General features: G+C 35.9%; 1 protein-coding gene across 3 annotated transcripts in view; it reads left to right on the forward strand.

Annotated features, from left to right (window-relative positions):
• Rbpn-5 (Rab GTPase-binding effector protein rabaptin-5) overlaps positions 1-20,619 on the forward strand; it is a 94,151-nt gene that overhangs the window by 61,088 nt on the left and 12,444 nt on the right. For 2 of the 3 annotated variants that reach the window (XM_081771380.1, XM_081771382.1), the window contains exons 12-14: positions 9,147-9,334; positions 11,946-12,081; positions 14,270-14,497. In XM_081771380.1, coding sequence (XP_081627506.1) covers positions 9,147-9,334; positions 11,946-12,081; positions 14,270-14,497 — 552 coding nt within the window. Of the gene's footprint in view, positions 1-9,146; positions 9,335-9,438; positions 10,495-11,945; positions 12,082-14,269; positions 14,498-20,619 lie in introns of those variants that run through there. The other variant, XM_081771383.1, reaches the window with a different exon arrangement.

Raw genomic sequence — 20,619 nt, forward strand, 5'->3', positions numbered from 1 at the left:
CAAAATAGACTTTTTTTTTTCCTAAAGGCTTCTTTCGCCATTCCTATCCGTGCTTTTATTTCACGTTCGCACTTCATGTCATTACTAAGAATACTACCTAGATATCAAAAACTATTCACTTGTTGTATTTTCTCCCCTCCCACTTTTATATTTGACACACCCCTTCGTTCCAGTCACTATGGCTTTTGTCTTTCTAACATTTATTTTCATCCCATATTCTTGAAAGCTCTTCCTCATTTTTTCTAACATTTTATTGATTTTCTTTTCAGATTCTGCAAGAAGCGCCATATCGTCTGCAAATCTTATGCATCTAATCATTCTACCTCCTACCGAAATGCCGCCATTATCATGTAAACTCTTTTTCACTATCTCTTCTAGATTAGTGTTGGCGAGAGGCAGCATCCTTGTCGAACTTCCTTTCCAATTGCACTCTCTTCCGTCAGTTCTTCCCCTATCCTAACACTTACTTGTTGGTTCATGTATAAGTTTCTTATGAGTCTTGGATCTTTCAATTCCAACCCTATCTTCTTTAGAACTCCCAACAACAAATCCCAATTCACGCGGTAAAAATCCTTTTCTAGATCAATAAATACAACATACACCTCTTTCCCTTTTTCTATAAATCTTTCACCGATTGCCCTTAATAATCTAATTGCATCTCTTGTGCCCTTGCCTCTTCTGAACCCGAACTTCTTCTTCTCAACTTCTTCATTTGTTCTTCCATATAACCTTCTGTTCAGCATTCAGAGCAAAATTTTAGTTGCATGAGATATGAGACTATTAGTTTTATAATCCCCACATCTCTTTGGGTTCGATTTCTTAGCCTTCGGTATTATGATGGTCTTCAGAAAGTATTTTGGCCACTCTGCTATTTCATATAATTCATTGCATAGTCGGAACAATTCTTTCTTTTCTTTGTCTCCCATATTTTTAATGAATTCGATTGGTATGTTATCTATTGCGGTTGCCTTTTCATTCCTGTTATAGGAATGGAAATACAGTTATGAGAAAAATTGTAGTTTATAAAGTTATACATAAAAAAGGTAAAATCTGACAAAACCAAATCACGTTCAATAAATAATAGTGGGTCAGTCCGTTTCAAATCATTCAGATAAAATATCAAATGAAACCCAGAGTCTCGGAATGGCAGGAATTTTTTTGTGTTTATTCTACTTACCATCCTTATTTATCACACCAAATTTTAGTTTGATATCTTATATACTTTTTTAGTTTGGTAAAATATACGTTTTTGTCGTTGCCGAGGGTTAAAGAGACTGCGATTTGTGCATAGTAGTTTCCAATTTGTGCATAGTGTCTTATGATTTGGAGCATGATGTAACATTTGTTTATGAAGCGCAAAAGATTGTTACTATAAAAACTAAGAACTTTCTCAATCTGTGCCTTCATGAAAAAGACTTTGGATTAAAAGCTAAAAAGGTTTTTTTTTTGCCACCAGCCATGGGAAGTCCCCTTGTAACGGTATAGGTGGCACTGTCAAGCGCATCGTGACAAAAGCAAGTCTCCAACGTAGTCCTGGTAATGCTATTGGTAATTCCGTTTTTTTTTTTTTAAATTTATTTATTTATTTATTTATTAATGTTGCAAGGAACATATAGAAAATATAAAGTTCATAATGATTCGAAAAGAAACATTGATAGAGACACGAAAAAAGCTAGAAGGTTGTTTCACTCAAGCCAGGACAGTACCTGGAACACGTAGTTTTCATCACTTTGAACCCAAATCTGAAGACTCGATTGCAACAAAACGAGTAAATTTAGATGATAACTTTTGCACAATATTCAACTTTTCTGGAGAAAATCATTCGATGAAGATGTCTGATGTTGGTGTGGTGTGCACAATTACATTGCATGCCTTTATGATGATTGGTGGTATTTTGGATTAGTTTTGTCAAAACATGAAGATGAAGGTGACGTTAAAGTTAAATTTATGCACCCCCATGGGCCTGCTTCATCTTTTCACTGGCCTCAAAAAGGTGATGATTGCTGGATTCCTATGAGTAACATAATTTCATGTGTAACCCCCCAGTCACAAAAGCATACGGAAGAATGTATTATTCTTTGGAAAAGGAAATTGGTTCAATCAATCTTCAGTGCAACAAGATGTTGAAACAAATGCAAGCCCAGAAATAAAATGTTGTTAGTGTTTTATTTAAATTTGTAAAAGAACATTTTCTGTAATTCCACTTCAGGACCTGTATGGTGTAAATAATAAATGAGACACATCAGGACTTTAAGATGATTTGGTAAGTTCTTTTTTCGTTCACTGATTATATTCAATCTGTTGTATGTTGATGAATATGTATAATTCGTTAAACTCATAGTGAATAACTATTTTCTTCTTCTTTAGTGGGTTGGGAACCGCGGGCACAAAAGTTACCGTTGGAACCTGTGTTCCATAAGCTTTGCAACGAGGTATGGTTCATATCCCTGTGACAATTAGGAACGACGCTAGGGTTACCAACGTGAAGGTCTATGATTTTTTTTGAAATACCTGGCCGTACTCTAAAGATAAATGGTTAAAAAATATTTGCAGTTAAAAGCCCACAGGTTTTTTTTCAGAACACATTAGCTCATGCCTTTAGAGTTACAAATACATAAAAAAATACTTTGGTTTATGTAGTGCCTTTAAGTTTTTACTGTATTTTAAAATGTTACGTTTTTTTCTTTTTTTAAAAAATCGTAATATCTTGGTTTGAGCTAATATTTACTACAACAATTCAAATACAATTGCTGAATGTATTTTTACCTTATTCTGTATCTTTTTGTGATCATTTTAGCAGAGCGCAAAATTTCAAAGTCAGACGCACTTGCCAATCCAAAAATGATGGTCGCCAGCATCTCGCGAACAAATTATGAAAGTTTCCCCCCCTCCCCTCCCCACTCGCGGCCTTTGGTTTGACAAAGAAAGAGATTACATCCGAACATAAAATTTCAAACCGGACAAATGGATTCAGGATAATCAATTTTGAATTCGACAATTCATATATATGTTAAAAAATATCTTACCTTAAGACTTTACGTTTGTGTAATGCTCTCTCTCTGCACTGAAGTACGGTACCAGTTGTCGCTTGCAATTTTCGGATCACAGTCTTAATTGAAGGGCCATTTATGAAAATTGTTAGCAAATCATCCAGTAACATACTGAACATTGGTCGCCAGCTCTAAATTTCTAGTCTCCAATGGCGACCTGGCGACCGGAAATTTTGTGCCCTGATTTTAGTGAAAAAATCATCGTGATATGATGAGAATCAACAGTTATGATTTATTTACTATATCAATATCGTAATCTCTTTAACCCTCGGCAACAACAAAAACGTATATTTTACCAAACTAAAACAAAATTAACTAAAAATGTATATAAGATATCAAACTAAAATTTGGTGTGATCAATAAGGATGGTAAGTAGAGTAAACTGAAAAATTTTCATGCCATTCTGAGACTATGGGTTCATGACCTGGATGAATTGACATGGATTGACCCTAGTGGTACAGTGTCGGCATTGTATCATTGCCTTCATCAGACACAATACGAAATAAAATCTAAATGCTACAGCTCATATATATATATATATATATATATATTTTAGAAAATGAGAGGAAGTCACCTCTAAGAACCAATGAGTTCCATCCTTTCATTTTTCACAACTTTTAACTGTATGCAGATCTTAACTTTTAATGATAAAACTTCTTTAAAAATTGAAACTTTTAATTGTGTTATTTTATAGGTATCCAAAATCATTCTCCACAAATCATGAATATTGAGCCCACTATTTCAATTAAAAAAATGAAATGTAGAATAACATAATAAGGAAGTAGAAGAAAGCAGTAGTGATAAAAGCCTTAAAACTGATATGGGAAAACATTGTGTGTAGGATAGGAGAGAAGTTAGTGTGAATAATAAAGGACTGAATATAAGTTCGAGATTAAGCCCATTATTATCAGAAGATATAGTGAGCAAGTGGGAACAGAAGGTGTACAAAGAAGGGAAGGGGAGATTAGTTATGTTTTGCAGATATGTGGACGATTGTTTAGGAATTTGGAAAAGAACAAAGATTCAGTTTGAACAGTTTCTGAGAACGATCGAGAATAAAGAACAAGGAATAGAAAAAGACTATGAATTCAACTGTTTGGATATGACAATAAAAAATGAATAATAATAAGATAGAAAGGAGATTCATAACAATGTGGTACAGGAAACAATGCTCAGTAGATGTGTATTGTCACAGAAAGAGCGATGTTGATGAAAGAATTAAATGGAATTTTACCAGAAATATGTTTATGGTAGTTCATCAGTGCAGAACCGATACAGCAAAGCAAAATTAAAAAGAGGAGAGCAAGAAAGAAGATAAAAGGAAAGCCAAACGAATGAGAAGAAAAGAATTTTAAAAAAAGACTTGGTATAGAAAGCATAGGAGAAAAGAGAAGTTCTGAAGAAGCTATTAAAGAAAGGAGTAGTAAGAACATACAGTAAAGAGAGAAGGAGAATATTAGATTTATTGGAAAGGAAGAGAAGAGAAACGGAGAGTCAACAAAGTAAGAAAAGGATGCAAAATGAGTTATGAGTAGAAACGGAAGAGGTTAGAAGAAAGGATTAAACAACACAAGAACAAGGCTAGATTGAAGAGGGATAATAACGCTGTATATAAGCATGTGAGAGAAACAGGACGCGAAATAGACTGGGAAGGTGGAAGGACTGAAAAGGGAAAGAAAAATATTAAAAGAAAATGGAAAGAGGCGGAATGAATACAAAGAGAAACTGATGAATTGAAATAATGGGTTGAATATCTATTATTCGTGGAGAAAGATTTTGGATAGAGCAGAAAAGGAAGGAAAGATAACACAGGTATATATAGAATAACGCAGTTGTACCAATTAAAAGTTTAAATTTTTAAAGAAATGAAAGTTTTATCATTAAAAGTTGAGATCTGTATGCAATTGAATGTTGTTTAAAATGAAAGGAAGGATCTGATCAGTTCTTAGAAAAGATCACCTCTCATTTTCTGAGATATACAAGCTGTTATCATTTATATTTTATTTTATAATGTGTCTGATGAAGGCAGTGATCCATTTCCGAAGACAAAGCAGTTAAAAAGCTAGAATGAACGGCATTCAGACAATCGTCCTTTCAGCAATATATATTGAATTATGTCTAAACAGGTATAACAAGAAAAAATTCCAACCAAGTTGTATTTTATGGAGACCTTTGTACAGAAATACAGTATTTCTATTCAGATATAATTTAGTCAATGTCTTGGAAACGATTCATTCTTTTTTTTTTTTTTTTTTTTTTTTTTTTTTTTTTTTTTTTAAACTTTTTGTCTGTCTTTTATGTATGAATATTTAATAAAATGTTTTTTCATTGATTGTTTTTTCCTGGTTTATTATAATCGATAGAACTCGGGTGCGGACAGTTATTTTTAAAAAGTAAGTTTTAAAAAATAGCAACTTCAGCCAAAACATTTCTGCTTCTATACAAAGGGATATCTTCCTAATTACTGAGTTCTTTGAATTGCACCCTCATTCGTTTTCCTTACCTCCAAAATTAATCTGTTTGGTGCTTAATTGATGTAAAAGGATGCATATCAAATAACCAAACAAAAATGTACTCACCAAAGAACCCTAATCGAATGCCTTCCTCAGTACCCTTTCCTCAAGAAATCCAGGCTGCTTGTAAAACTACATATTTTGATCAGTTTCTTTCATTATAGGAATAAAGTGTATGGTTCTTGAATTACCTTATCTTATCACATGGCATTACAGTCCCTTTGAGCTTTGGCCTTCCAAGCAATATGCCTTCATGCTTTTCTGCATTCAGCGACCTCCCACCACTGTCTCACTTTTAGTTTCCAGATCGTTAATTACATCGTCTGTCTACCTAGTAATTGTCTTTCCTTTTCCCTTGTTAAATATATTCTCTCTTGTATAGGGTGCCCGGGAAATAAGGACGAATTTGAATTTTGCACCATTTTGTCATATGACGGTTGGCAGCCGTGGTTTTACCATGTTTGTTATCCTCTATCCTTCCGATTAGTAGCCTGTGTGATGAGCATTGTTGGTTGGTGTTTATTTCGGCATGGGGAATTTGACAAAGCAACGCATCCAAGTGATTAAAAGTTATTACAAAAACAAGGAAAGTCCCGCGGCAACCATTCGAAATTTGCGTGTGACACTTGGACGCAATGTTGCTCCTACTGAATCATCAGTTCGGAAGTTGGTCCTAAAGTTTGAGACCACGGGGTCAGTGTTAAATGTTAAGCAAACTGGAAGACCGCGTTCTGTTCGAACAGAAGAAAACATTGCTGTCGTGCGTGACAGTGTGACCGTAAGCCCCATGAAATCAGTTCGCCGACGAGTTCAACAATTGAATTTATCACCAAGTTCACTGCATGAAATCCTGTCGAAAGATCTGAGAATGCATGCATACAAGATTCAACTTACACAAGAGTTGAAGCCTACAGATCATGGAAAGAGACATCGATTTGCTCAATGGGTATTGGCTCGACAAGCGGTGAACGAGAATTTCACGACAAGAATAATTTTCTCAGATGAGGCACACTTCCATCTCAGTGGGTACGTCAATAAGCAGAACTGCAGAATTTGGGGTACAGAAAATCTGCAAGTGACTGTGAAAGAACAGATGCATTCTCAACGCACGACTGTGTGGTGTGGGTTCTGGGCAGGAGGAGTGATTGGCCCGTACTTTTTTGAAGACGATGAGAGAGCTGGCGTTACTGTTAACGGCGACCGTTACAGACACATGCTTTTAGATTGGTTTTTCCCAGTTTTGGATGAAATGGAAATTGAAAGTGATGAATTTTGGTTTCAGCAAGATGGTGCGACCTGTCACACATCCCGTGAAACAATTGGTCTGCTGAATGAAAAGTTCCTCAAAAAATTATCTCTTTGCGAGGAAATCAGGAATGGCCTACCAGATCATGCGATCTTACCCCTTGTGACTTTTTTTGTAGGATTTGTGAAATCTAAAGTGTACGTGAACAAACCACAGACAATACAACAACTGAAGGATGAAATGAAGAGGATTATTAACGGCATCCCACCATATGTTTGTGAACGCGTCATCGCAAATTTGAATGAACGCATTGCTCATTGCCGTGCAGCCTTGGGTGGTCATATGCCGGATACAATTTTTCATACATAAATGTGAGAAAATTACCTAATGTGTATGTATACATATATGGGAGAAGTTACTCAATGTGTTTATTAAAAAATCAATATATTTTATATTAGTTTTATAGCACTTTAATATTCGTCCCTATTTCCCGGACACCCTCTAATACTCTTTTCGATAATCTTCTGCTCTCCATTCTCCCAGCCATCTTATTCTTTGTAATTTTATAAATCTTACTATATCTTCGTTTTCCAGTACGGAGTTAATTTTTGTTATGTCTTGTTCACCAATTATCACTTTCTTTTACTGATCTGTATATTTTGCGTATTGCTTGTCCCTCAAATCTGCGCTGCCGTAGGTTACAATTGGCCTAATTAGTGCTTTGTATACTGTGAGCTTAAATTCCCCTATCCGTCATCCAGGAAGGCGCCTGGTGGGAGTCGGACATCTACTCAAGCAGGTTCTTGAATTATTCTTGTAAAATGTAAGGAAAAATAAACGTGAAAACAGTAGAGATAATTATTGGTGATAAACAGAACGTTGCTTTTAACTTTCCTGGATTTTTAACTTGTACTGTTTTCGAATTCAATGTTTTTAAAATTATAATTAAATAAATGCCTGTCAGTTATATATCGGTCATGTAACAGCCTTTACTATTGCACCTCACTGTGTCTTGAATACTGGTACGAATATCTGCTCTGTGCTCAAACATGAATTTCTTACGGGACGCTCACGTAGGACAGCAACAGCTTGTCGCTGAAATGTTTTCATACAGTTTTATTTTTATTGTACTCTGCCCCAACCTACGCTGCTAATGGTATATGTAACAGTAACCATAGTCCTTATCATGTTTCTTTAAACTGCAGTATGTCTCGGACTGCACTATGTAATTTCATAGTGTTGTAGCTTGAAAATGGCTAATAGTATTTGAATGAAACGCCTACAGTTCGAAAGAGGGAATATTCAAGTTCAATTTGATTGGCGGGAGGTGTCGCGTTTGAAGGGGCGACACACTAGGGACATTTCCTGCCAACTCGCTAACTTCTGCTAGTGTTCAAGGTATGGAAAGAATTCAACTATCGACTTGATGTATGCCTTTAGTCACATTGCGCAGTTGCGAATTGTAGAAAACTTAATGCAAGTACATTTAATTTGCTTTTTGTAACTTTTTTTTCTTCTTTTAAAGCCAATACAGCATTGTCAAATCGGATGCTGTGTATATAAGCAAATTATGTGTAAGAACTTCAACACTCCGACTTGCAAACTGTATGCGATTTTAGGGATTCTCATCCTATCAAGTACTTGGGCGATTTTCCCCCCTTCCGCCAAAAAAATAATGTAATAGAAGAGACCGAAATTGTTTGTAGCAAAACCAAGAAAACTTGCTTTGTACACTCAATTTTATTGATTTCAGCGTTCTTAAAAGATCATTGTGTAAAATTAAAAGTTCCATTGTGCCATTTTCAATGAGAATTTATGTCCCACCTTCCCATGAGGGTGGCAACCTGCGTTTTAAAATTCGTTTATGGATGTTGTGCTCTAATACTATTACTCGTTTTCAAGCTATAACACTTTGAAAGCGGATGAAGATTTTTAAAGACACCCTGTATTGTAAAAACTCGAAGACCCACAATGTTATGAGCGTGGTTACTTACTTTGCTTCCTATATAATTAATGTACGTGACACTGGTACAGGAGCTCTGGGTTCGATTCCCGGCGGGAACTCATGTGGTTTGGATTCCACGTTAAGCTGTAGATCCACGTCTCTTATAGCCTTACTGCTGAAAGGGACGCTAAACTCTAATCTAATCTAAATATGTCATACTTTGCACTTATATTTCCAAAGAAATAATTCCAGCACCTTAAATCTCTAAGTATATTGTAACAATAATAATTATAATAATTATAATAAAGCAAAAATGTATCGAAGACCCATAGATTAAAAATTTGAGAAATCGTGTAGTGTGTGATCAGTAACTAACCTAATTTGGCTTTCAGGAGCTACAGGAAGTGTTGCTAAAACTTCGTGAAGATCTAATAGCTGCCAAAGTTGCGAAGGAAGCAAAGGAGGATATTGAGAATACGCTTCGTAGCGAGTTAATGTTACTTCGGCATCAGATAGACATGGAACAACAGACCAAAGATAGCATGGAGGACAATCTCTTGTCAGAAATAGATAGTTTAAAGTAAGTTTATAGTTGATATTCGGGAGAGCCTCGGAAACTTTTGTTTAACAATTGCTTGAGTGTGGTAATAGTGGACTATAATCTCATCGGTTTTTGTATTTCAGGTGTGGATCGTCAAGAGCCCGTTCATCAGGTACCTTTAGTAGTCCTTTAACTGCTTGTTTATCAAGATGTGTCACTTAATGTGTTAAAAAGCTACATGTTAAAACTTGATGCACATAAAGTTTTTTTTTTTTTTTTTTTTTTTTTTTCAAATGAGAAGTTTAACTAGAATGATCTCTCTTGAAAGACTAGAAATGTGATAAATAAATCAGTAAATAATTTGTATTTGAATTTTAAAGATGTATTTCTTTTTCTGCAACTATATGCGTTTATATTTTGTTTATTTGTACTGCAACATGTATTATTTTGTTAATAACCAAGTCTGTAATTAGCTTAGGCCAGAACACACATGTTTCAATTTTCGGATTAAGCCTTATTTTTATTCCTCGATAGCTGAAAAATAGAAGAGCGAGAATTTTTTTTAAAGTAACTTCATATTGGCCAGGTTCCTGATTTCATCATCTGCATAATCTTGTTACATGCCTCTGTATGTGGAACAACATAGATATAGCCATTACTCTTGATTTGTCCGCGTGTATAGTTGGAATTTTCTATAGAAGCAAAGTAGCCAATTTCAAATCGTTTCACTGTATATGCAGTCGTAAAATTAAAAAGTGATCCTTTGTATTGTATATGTGCAGAATCTATCATTTTGACCAATTGATTTTCTTAGTTATTGTTTTGTTTCTTTTAAACTATCAATGATTCAGAAGAAAAATGTATTGTCACTTTAGTTGAGAAATTCATTCTTGGCTAAGTATGGAAAAGTTTAAGTTGTAACACGCAGTTATGTATATTTTGAAATGATTGCAATGTCAACTACAACTGTCAGATGTAACGTTTCGTAACGAATGTTAAGAATATATAACTGTATTATAGCGGCCTATAAAAATAACTGTATTGTTTGAAGCAAGATCTTTTAAATCTTCGTGTTCAGTCGTATATCTAGTCAGTTCTGTATTTTTTCTTCTGTTTTGTATTTCTAACATCATATTTTGCTTTTGCTTTTATGTTGTAATTTAATAGAAAATTGTGTCGGAAATACACATTATCTTGGATTTTTCTTATTTAAATCATTATATTTTATGTAGATAAGTTCTATTATCTATTTTGCTATAGCTTTCCCAATTTCCGAGTATCACTTCATTTATTTTTGTGTTCTATGGCTATTGTAGTACAGAAGAGCGAATTTAGTAGATGAGTAAAAGAATTCCTGAATTTATATGCATTTATTTCCATCACCTTTAGACGTATAGACGTATAAACATAGGACTTTAAACGTAAGATTAAATTTCATTTGCCTGTACCCTGTAAGTAATGAAAACTAAGTACACTTGAAATTAAACCAGGAGCCATTGGGCTGATCGAGTGTCTTCGTAAATTTTTAGAACAAATATGAAATTCGGAAATACTGAAAAATAAAACTTGACTAGAGACTTTACTAATATTTGATGTAAGTATCATTTGGAAGCTGCAGTAATTTTAGTTATTTAAAAAATGAACGGTGTCATATTTATAAAATTATAAATTGTTTCGGAATTGTTGTGAACCAAATGTCAACCAGAATATTTTATATATTCAAAAGAATCTTGTAATCACTTTCAGAACAGTGCTTGACTGTTTAAAATGCATATCATAGATTGCTATGACAAGTTGCTCAAGGTACATTTGCCACAAAGTACATGTTATATGAAATAAAATTGAAAAAAAAAAAGTTTGATCTTGAATGCTTTTACTACACGTGTGTGTGTGTAGATTTTCTGCCCTAAGGAGGTTGTAGTTGAATTGCCTAGCAGAGTAGAAGGAGGCTCTAGGTTGGCAGAACAGGAATAAGATGATCAATTCTTTTTTACTCTGATGAAAGGATATGAAAAGCTGAAACTAAGAGATCTCAAATGGAGAAATAGATTGAGGATAGGAATGCCACGTAAGCAAAACTTCAGTAATAGTAGGTATATTTATCAGATCTTCACTTGTACATGTCAGTTGCACATGGCTTCAAACATAAGGCTCTTTGACCTCTTATTAGCCAATTGATTAGGGTTTAATGGGGACGTCAGCACCGAGGCTATTTGCTCTGTCACTGTACTGGCCAGTGACCATCACACTTAATTTAGAAGATTGCCAACTTAAAACATATTATATTTAAAAGGCAGACTTAATATTCATGATTTTAAGTGTTTTCATTAATTTTGTTTCAATTGCAACATCGAAGTCGTCGTCACAATAACTGGGCATTTTTTTCTGTTGGTCTTGTAGTAGATCATATTATTATTACTTTACTTTTGGTCTTCTCTTTTCTGCGTGAGTTCTTGTATGAATGTAATGTTTCTTTAATTGGAAACATTTTCACTATGTCAGGTGATTTGTATAAGTGGTAGTTGTCTTTATTTAAATGCAATTAAAGTACGGGACAAAACTAAACTACCAAAATTGTCATTAGTTTTAATGGCGTTTTTGGTCGTTTATTTTTATCACGTACTTTTTACTTTCTGTGAACTTATTCTAGGAAGAAAATCTCACATTTAGAAAAGGATAAGCACTTGTACCAAGAAACACAACAAAAGCTCACTGCGTTGGAGGTTCGACATCAACAGATGACAAATCAAATGCAGTCAGAGTTGGCCGAAGCGTTGCAAGCGAAGGTCAGTAAAAAGAAAGTCAGATCAAGTTAATTTCATTTAATAAAATTAATAAGGTTTCTTTTTGCAGTGTTGTAGTGATTAAATCGCCTCTTTGTATGTACATGAGTGGTCTGAAAAGTTCTCGATAGCCAGCTATGTGAAGTAAATGTGGTGTCTTATGTTCTTCAAATGAAGGAAGTTGAGTATTCTACTGCAGTAAAGTTTTTGCAAAAGACTGTTTAACACCAACAGAAATTCATGAAAAGTTTATCGAAGAAGATGGGGATGCATCTCCTTCGTTTTTAACCACTAAGAAATAGGAAGTTGAGTTTAAACATGGCCTTACCATTCTTGAAACTGGGCTACGAAATCCAAAAATGCACCAACAAAGATCATTGAACAGGTGCACCATATAGTATTGGGATGACAAACATGTAAAATTGCTGAGACTGTAGACATCTCAAAAGAATACATAGGATATACTCGTATTTTGCATGAAGAAGTGAGTATGAAAGAGTTTTGCGTTCGGTTTATTCCACGTATGTGTACAGCAAATCGAAAGCGCATTTGGATAAGAATTTCAAGGCAACATTTGGATCGTTTTAAGCAGAATCAAGCTAATTTTGTGCGTCTACTGATCATTATGGATGAAATGTGGACTCACCTTTACACATCATAATCCAAACGGCCATCAAAAGAGTGAAGCGTTTGTTCTGCTTCAAAGAAACCGGTTCAGTTCCATCACCAGGAAAGATTGTAGAAATCCTCATAGTACATGTTATATGAGAAGAAAAAAACTACTTTATCTCGAATGATTTTACTATACATGTATGTGTGGATGTTCTGCTCTAAAGAAGTTAAATTGCATTTGGAGAGGGGGCATACATTTTGCAAGCCTTGTGGGGATAATGAAAATTGCAACAGCGCTGGAATAAATGTAGTCTAAAAGAAGATTATGTTGAAAAATAAATGCAAGTTTTGATTTTTAACTTTGTTTCCTTATTGGTAGACAGAGTTCTTTTCAGATTGCCACATAATGCGCACAACAGTTAGCTGCTTCCGTTTGTTGTTATATTTCTATTAAGCGTAGTATAAAGTATTACAAGTATTTTATTAGGAATGGGTAAGACCGGTTTTGATTAAAACCAACATTTCGGTTATCTCTCAAGATTGTTCACCGAAACCGTTTTTGATAGAAAACGGAACCGATTTTTGATGGAAAATCGAATCGGTATTTTGAAAATTGTTTTTCTAAAAACCGAAAAACCTGTTTTTGTGCCCACCACTAGTTTAAAAGTTTGCTCCGAGAATATCCTATAAGTAGCACTGATATGTACTGTAATTGTGTAAATATTATAACCGAAGCTGAAACTATATTGTGATATTTTTGGCTTTTTTTTTTTTTAATTTAATGATTCGTTAGTCCAAAATTGCATGAAAAAATAAACACTCTTGGATAGTACAAATGAATTAAAATCTATTTGTACTAGATGTTGAAAGCAGAAAAGTCATAATTTAAAATATCTAGAGTATCAGATTGTCGACAAAATAAGTGAGAAGTTATTGTTTAAAGTTTGAGATGGGGGGAGGGTAAAAGTGAGGGGGAACGCGCGGGGACGTCGTCCGCCCACTTCCACAAAATATCTGTGGCATTCCCCCACTTTCTAGAAAAATTAACAATGGGTAAAGATAGACACAGAGGTCGGCTTAACGTCATGCATCCCCCAACCTGTTCAGATCCACTTTTACCCCTGGTTTGAACAATAAGTGACATACACGGAAAGCTGTCAGTGTAATAAATTAGTAGTAGGAGGCATTGGTGCAGGTCCTTGTCAGTCTGTCGATTTCTTTGTTTTTTCAATATCGTTTCCATTTACTCTTGTATTGGAAACGAATGACAAGAAAGAATATCAGATTAAGGTTCTGATAGATTTGAAATTGTGCAGGATATAACTGTTGACTAGAATGCGGATGATAATGTGACCGGTATTGACTGTATATCAAAAAAAACATATGATCCTGTGAGAGCAGCAGCTGAGAAGAATATGAGTTAAACCAAGTTTATAAAACGTGAGATCTAAAATTTGTTGTACCTGTTCTATTCACTTACACTAACCACTTTCAATGAACACGTTATATATATATTTACGAGCTATGTTTCAATGTATTGTTGTTCGTTTTATGACATTTTTCTCATTACAACCCACAGAAACATCATGAGGCAACGATAGCAGAGTTGCGTAGTCGGGTCGGCTCTTTGCAACAAGAACTGGATAATAGCGAAGCGGTGCAGAAGGACTTCGTTCGTCTGTCGCAGTCCCTTCAGGTGCAGCTCGAGAGAATACGAGAAGCTGAGACAGAAGTTCGATGGCAACACGATGAAGACGTCGAGGAGTGCAATGGGTGCAAAACGCCATTTGCTGTTACGCGGAGGAAGGTATACTGATTCCTGTTATTTGTGTTTCTTACTATTGGTCTGGCATGCTCTTCGAACAAACACTTTCATTTGTAATATAAGATTTTTTTTTCTTAAATAGATATTAATTATGAATAAGGTATACAAAAAGATATACAGTTTAGTGTTACACTACATATATATATATATATATATATATATATATATACAGGGGTAGACAAAAAAAATCTAAAACCAGTTCATACAGGACACGTAAGTTTGGCCCTCCACTGTAGAACACGTGTTGCGGTTGCCGATCGTTTTTTTGTTTTCAGTGTGTCATGTGGACCTTCCTCTTCCGTCAGCAGTAACCAGTTCACCTGTGAGTGTCGTTGTGTGATAATGATGCGGTAAAATGGACGACCGGACAGACTTCCAAAGAAGCATGATCGTTGGTGCCCGTTTGGTTGGAGCTTTAGTGGCAACAGTGGCAAACATTGTGGGAATATCGATAGACACTGTGTCCAATGTCACGAGGGCATACACAATTCATGGGCAAACGACGTCTGCAAAGCAAAACAGTGGTCGAAAGACAATCCTGTCAGATAGGGACCGGAGGGCATTAAAACAGATTGTAGCAGCTAAAAAGAAGACCACTGCAATGAAAATTACGTCTAAACTCAATTCCGGCCTACAGAACCCGGTTTCATCGAAAACAGTGAGACAGGAACTTCATAAAATGAAAATTCATGGCAGGGCCGCTATCTCCAAACCCCTGATCACAGCACTAAATGCGAAGAGGCGTATCCAGTGGTACAAGGACCACAAGTCTTGGACTCATGAGCAGTGGAAACACGTAATGTGGTCCGATGAATCGACCTTCGCGTTGTTTCCAACAGCCGGTCGTGTTTACGTATGGAGAACACCGTCGCAGGCCTATGATACAGACTGCTCCCAACTGTACAGCATGGGAGTGGTTCTGTTACAGTATGGGCAGTGATATCGTGGTTTTCTGCAGGTCCCATCATAGCCCTGCATGGAATGATGAATGCTAAGGCGTATGAGGTCATTTTGGGAGACCAGGTTCTACCCATGGCCCAAATATTGTTCCCTGATGGTGATGGCATCTACCAAGATGATTTAGCACCCTGTCACGCTGCAAAAACGGTGAAATCATGGTTTGAGGAGCATGACCAGGAGGTATCTCACCTCCCCTGTGTCCCACAATCGCCAGATTTGAACATTATTGAGACATTGTGGTCTGAGTTAGAAAGGCGTGTTCGGCCTCATTACCCTCCACCAGCATCCCTTAAGGAACTGGAGCATGTTTTGGAGGAAAAATCGTACAAAATTCCACACACCACGATTCAGGAGCTCCATTCCACGTCGGATCCAAGCTGTTTTGGACGCAAAAGGAGGCCCCACACCTTACTAGGTATGATTTTCACACTTTTGGAAACCTTTTTTTTTTTTTTTTTTTTTTCAACCCCTGTATATATATATATATATATATATTTAAATAAAACAGTATAATGTTACACTATATGTTTTTTGTTAAGTATTTGTACCTTGTTCACAATTAATATATGTCCAAGATAATGCGTTCAGGAAGTCAGTTATTCGTTTGATAACAACAACCGTAAGTGGATTGGCTTAACACAAGATAAAATCCGAGGAAAGATCTTTTGGTCTCTGTTGCAATGAGGCATACAAACAAGATGGTAGAAAATTAACTAAGATAGTGTACATAGGACATCAAAATCTGAAACTTTAAAGATTTTTGCCTGTAATTTTGTTTTGTGTACGGTTTGGTAGTTACGATGCATAATTGGAAATTGACAAGAATGACACCAGCAGATTCGTCCATTAAAAATAACTCAAAAATATCAGACAGAGCATTGAAACAAAATGTGGAAGTCATAAAATTGTATACGTAAACTTTACTAATGATATTTACTTATGGACGCTATGTGATATAGAATCAACTCACAAATGTCGGAAATCTTTCATTCAACTTTCATATATGTATTTTACGTTTCCTGAAACTTAACATTTAGTTCAAATGAAACCAAATTTGTCTCCATTTTCTTCATCTCTTATCGAGTTGATTCTAAGTACAATTTCCTGTATATCGTTGTGTGACTATCACGAGTGCATTCTGCATATGTGGTTCTATTACTTCACATTTTGTTGAACACTGTGTTCGGTTCTTTCGAGTTATTTTGAGTTGGACAAAGCTAATGACATTATATTTGTCAACTTCTAATTATGTACTGTAGTTGCCTATCCGTAGGTAACATCAAAAGATGTTTTCTCACAAGAAGGTTGCGTTGTCTTGGTGATCTGCATTCTCTCTGTTACTCGGTTGAGGTTTTATATATATACCCCGTAGAGTGATTGAATTAAAATTGACCTTCCATATTTCTCTTTTTTCCTGTACTCTGTGTATACGTGAATCAAACCTCTGAAGACTTAGCAGGGCTGGCTTAATCCATCTGTAAGCCCGGGGCTAGAAAAAATATATGGCCCCTGCTGACTTCACCTAATACATTTCTGTGAAAGTACAGTTGGGAAGTTAAGGGAATATGTTTCATATTTGTGATCATATTTTATTTTATGACGAAGATTGTCTTAATGATTCTTTTTAGATAGCCAGTTGAGATTTTGATGAGAGTGGAGGCTCCTGTCCACCTGGAGACCTGGGACTCTCCTCCTAAGCCCCCATTAATCCGGCCCTGAGAATTATGTTCACATGTATTTTTTTCTTTCTTTTCTTTTCTTCGTGATAAGAATGCATGCCATTCGCCTATAAAAAAAAAAAAAAAAAAAAAAAAGCCCTTTTCACTTCTTAAAAGGAACGAACATCTTCCATTTATAAAAAGAACTTTTCAGATGCTGGTGTTGAATTGATAAATTTATTGTCATATTATTTCCGATGCTTAGGTTAATAGACTTGTGGCCGGTTTGGTAAAATAACGAAATATCTTTACAAGGCCTATTCAGTAAAAAGATCAGACTGGTGCTACAAAATATGTGTTGAAAAGTAATACGAGCTTTTTTTTTCTTTCTTTCTTTTAATCTATCCGCCAACTGATTGAAATCGGTGACCCTTCATGGTTTTCGTCAGTACGGAAAAAACACTTGTTTCGGCAAGATCCGGTGAACAAAATGAGTGGAAAACGACAAAAGTTTAGTTTTTGACGAGAATATTATAAATTAATAGAAGTGCGAGATGGCATGTTATTGTTGTGCAGCATCAAGTTGGCTGTCCCACAATACACGTCTCTTTCCGCGCACATCATATTGCAAATACCTGAGAAATTCTAAGTAAAGCTCTTTGTTCACTATCTGTTGACGCAGAACACGACTCTTTGTTCTACACCGCCTGAAAGTCCGACATTATCATGCATACGTATTCACGCAGTGGTATCTCAAAGGCGAATCAAACACGCCTAAACTCCAAAAATATTACAATTGCTGGAAGACACCACTAGATGCTACTGCTAGGTGCAATCTACTACCACGAACGTTGCACATGGTATTTAACTAATCTGGGCTTTTATTGAATGGGCTTTGTACCCTCCTGGGCCTCAATTGCTGCACCATTCGTCAGGTAAGCCTTTTTGTTTTGTTCTTTTAATGCGATATTGCTATCTTGATTCCTTTTTGCGTTATCGTGCTTTAAACATGGTATTCGGGATTTTCGGACGCCTTTCAGTCGCAAATCGTGCTTTTTATTAATGGCACTACGTCAGGTTATTAGATATTTTAAATCTACATATTAAATAAAAACTTACAGTAACACACTTGTTATGCAGCGTTCCACACTAAGGACTCTAAAGTGTCAAAAACATCGAAAAATAATCAGATTTTGGAGGCTTCTACAACAGTAATAACGCGACTGAAAGAAACGGGTCAATGCATATCCAAAGTACCTTAATGTCGAATACTATGTCTCATGTGACGTATTTCAAACAAGTAGAAAAAAAGTTGCAAGAAATTGACAAATTGATTTTTTTCAATGGATTTTATTTCAGAAAAGGACTTAGGTAAGTTTCACATCCAATAACGTAGATGGGGCCGGGGTGGCTCAGTGGTAGAGCGTTCACCTCTGGTGCATAAGGCCCCTGGTTCAATCCCAGCTCGCGCCAAGTGAACTTTGTGGTGGACAGACATCGTGTGCGTGGGTTTTCTCCCATTTTCTTAATTACGTAGATGGTTTTGAATAGATATAAAAGATCATAATGCTGTTCACAGCAGTTCGCTCCTAAGATATAAAAAAAAATGTAAAAATTACTATATTGTTTATAATGGCGTTTAAAATAGCTTATTTCGCGTAAATGGCGTTATTGCTTTCTTTTCCTTCTAGAACATCCCAATAGGTGTAATTACAAGAAGTTCTCGGAATTACATATTTTGAGCAGTGTTGCAAACTTTACCATTGTTTGTCATACCTCCAGAACGATTTGAAATGATAAATTGCTTTTAACGGCATGATGATTTTAACATCTATTGAAGCACATGTCTGAGATACTTACCAAAGCGGTTTTTCGAAATAAAGGCTTTTGGAAAAGTCAAACTCTCATCCCTTGTTTCTTGGTTTTTATTCATTCGAAACCCATCAAGTACTTCAGACGTATGTTACCCCTCCGTCTCATTTGCGTTATTACTGCAGTAGAGGTCACCAAAATTTGGATGTTTGTAATACTATAGCACCCTTAGTTTGCAACACTGAATAATAAATATGATATTGTGAGTTTTCGTTTAACATGCCGATTTGAAGTGTGTAATAGCCTTAGGTAGTGCTGTTTGAAAAAAAAATATAACCTTATGTTGAGTTGGCAGCACTATTAACTTGGTGGTATTGCAGAGTATATCAAATAATGTCCCCCTGCCAATATTTGCATGATATAAAATTTCAATGTTTTTCCTCTATTGGTTTAAAAGTTACAAAGGTGTATTAAGATAAATGGCCCACCCTATATACGAGATGGTAAGAAAAGTAATGAGACTGATTTTGTACTAACTAAAGTTTTTTTTATGTTTTTCAAACAACAATGTTATCCTCTTCAAAGTAGTTCCCTTGGGCAGCTATACACCGGCGGAGTCGTTGTTCCTACGCTTGGTAGCAGCGCTGGGAGTCTTCAACTGGTATGGCTTTTAACTGATCGGTCACAGTCTTTTGAATGTTCTCCAGAGTTCCAAAATGACGTCCTTTTAGGACATGTTTCAATTTCGGGAAAAGGAAAAAGTCACAAGGACTCAAATCAGGTGAATAGGGGGTTGAGGAACAACAGTAATGCGTTTTGAGGTCAAAAATTCACTGATGGAAATGGCCGTGTCCCACGGGGCATTGTCGTGATGAAGCATCCACTTGTCTGCAATATCTGGCTTCACACGAATCACACTTGGTTGACAGTTTGTCGTGTTTTTTTTTTTTTTTTCACGATACCCTTACTGTCAAAAAAGAAAAAAAAATCAGCATCGCCTTAATCTTTGTTTTCCTCGTTCGACATTTCTTCGGCCGAGGAGATGACGGAGTGTGCTACTCTTCACTTTGCCGCCTTGTTTCAGGATCGTGCTCAAATATCCATGATTCATCACCTGTGATCACATAATTGAAGAGTTCTTGGTCATTGGTAATCCTCTCAAGATGATCAACGCACACGTTTTTTCGATTGTCCTGTTTAGTTTTGAGGTTTTTCGGCACCTTTTTGGCACAAGTGTTTCGCATGTTCAAATCGTCTGTCAAAATTTGATGTACGGTGAAAGTGTTTAAATTTAACTGTTCACTCATCATCCTTATTGTTAAACGACGGTCTGTTCTCACAAGAGCCCTCACACGTTCAACGTTTTCGTCAGTTTTTGAAGTTGAAGGTCTTCCTGAGCGAGGTTCATCTTCAACGTGTTCTCGGCCTTCCAAAAATGATTTGTGCCAGTGGAAAACTTGTGCTCTTGATAATAGGCCAATGTTCCCCATAGGCCTGTTTCAACTTTTCAAAAGTCACATCGCGGATTCACCAAGTTTAACACAAAACTTTATTGCACAACGTTGCTCTAAATTCCAATGCTCCATTTGTGTAACACACAACAAAAACACAACTTCACTGATGGCGCTGTCAAAAATAATGTGTTAGCTGTACGGAGTTTTAACTCGGACTGAG

This window comes from Thermobia domestica, chromosome 9 (genome assembly GCF_964235325.1).
Source record: "Thermobia domestica chromosome 9, izTheDome1.hap1.1, whole genome shotgun sequence".
Taxonomy (NCBI): domain Eukaryota; kingdom Metazoa; phylum Arthropoda; class Insecta; order Zygentoma; family Lepismatidae; genus Thermobia; species Thermobia domestica.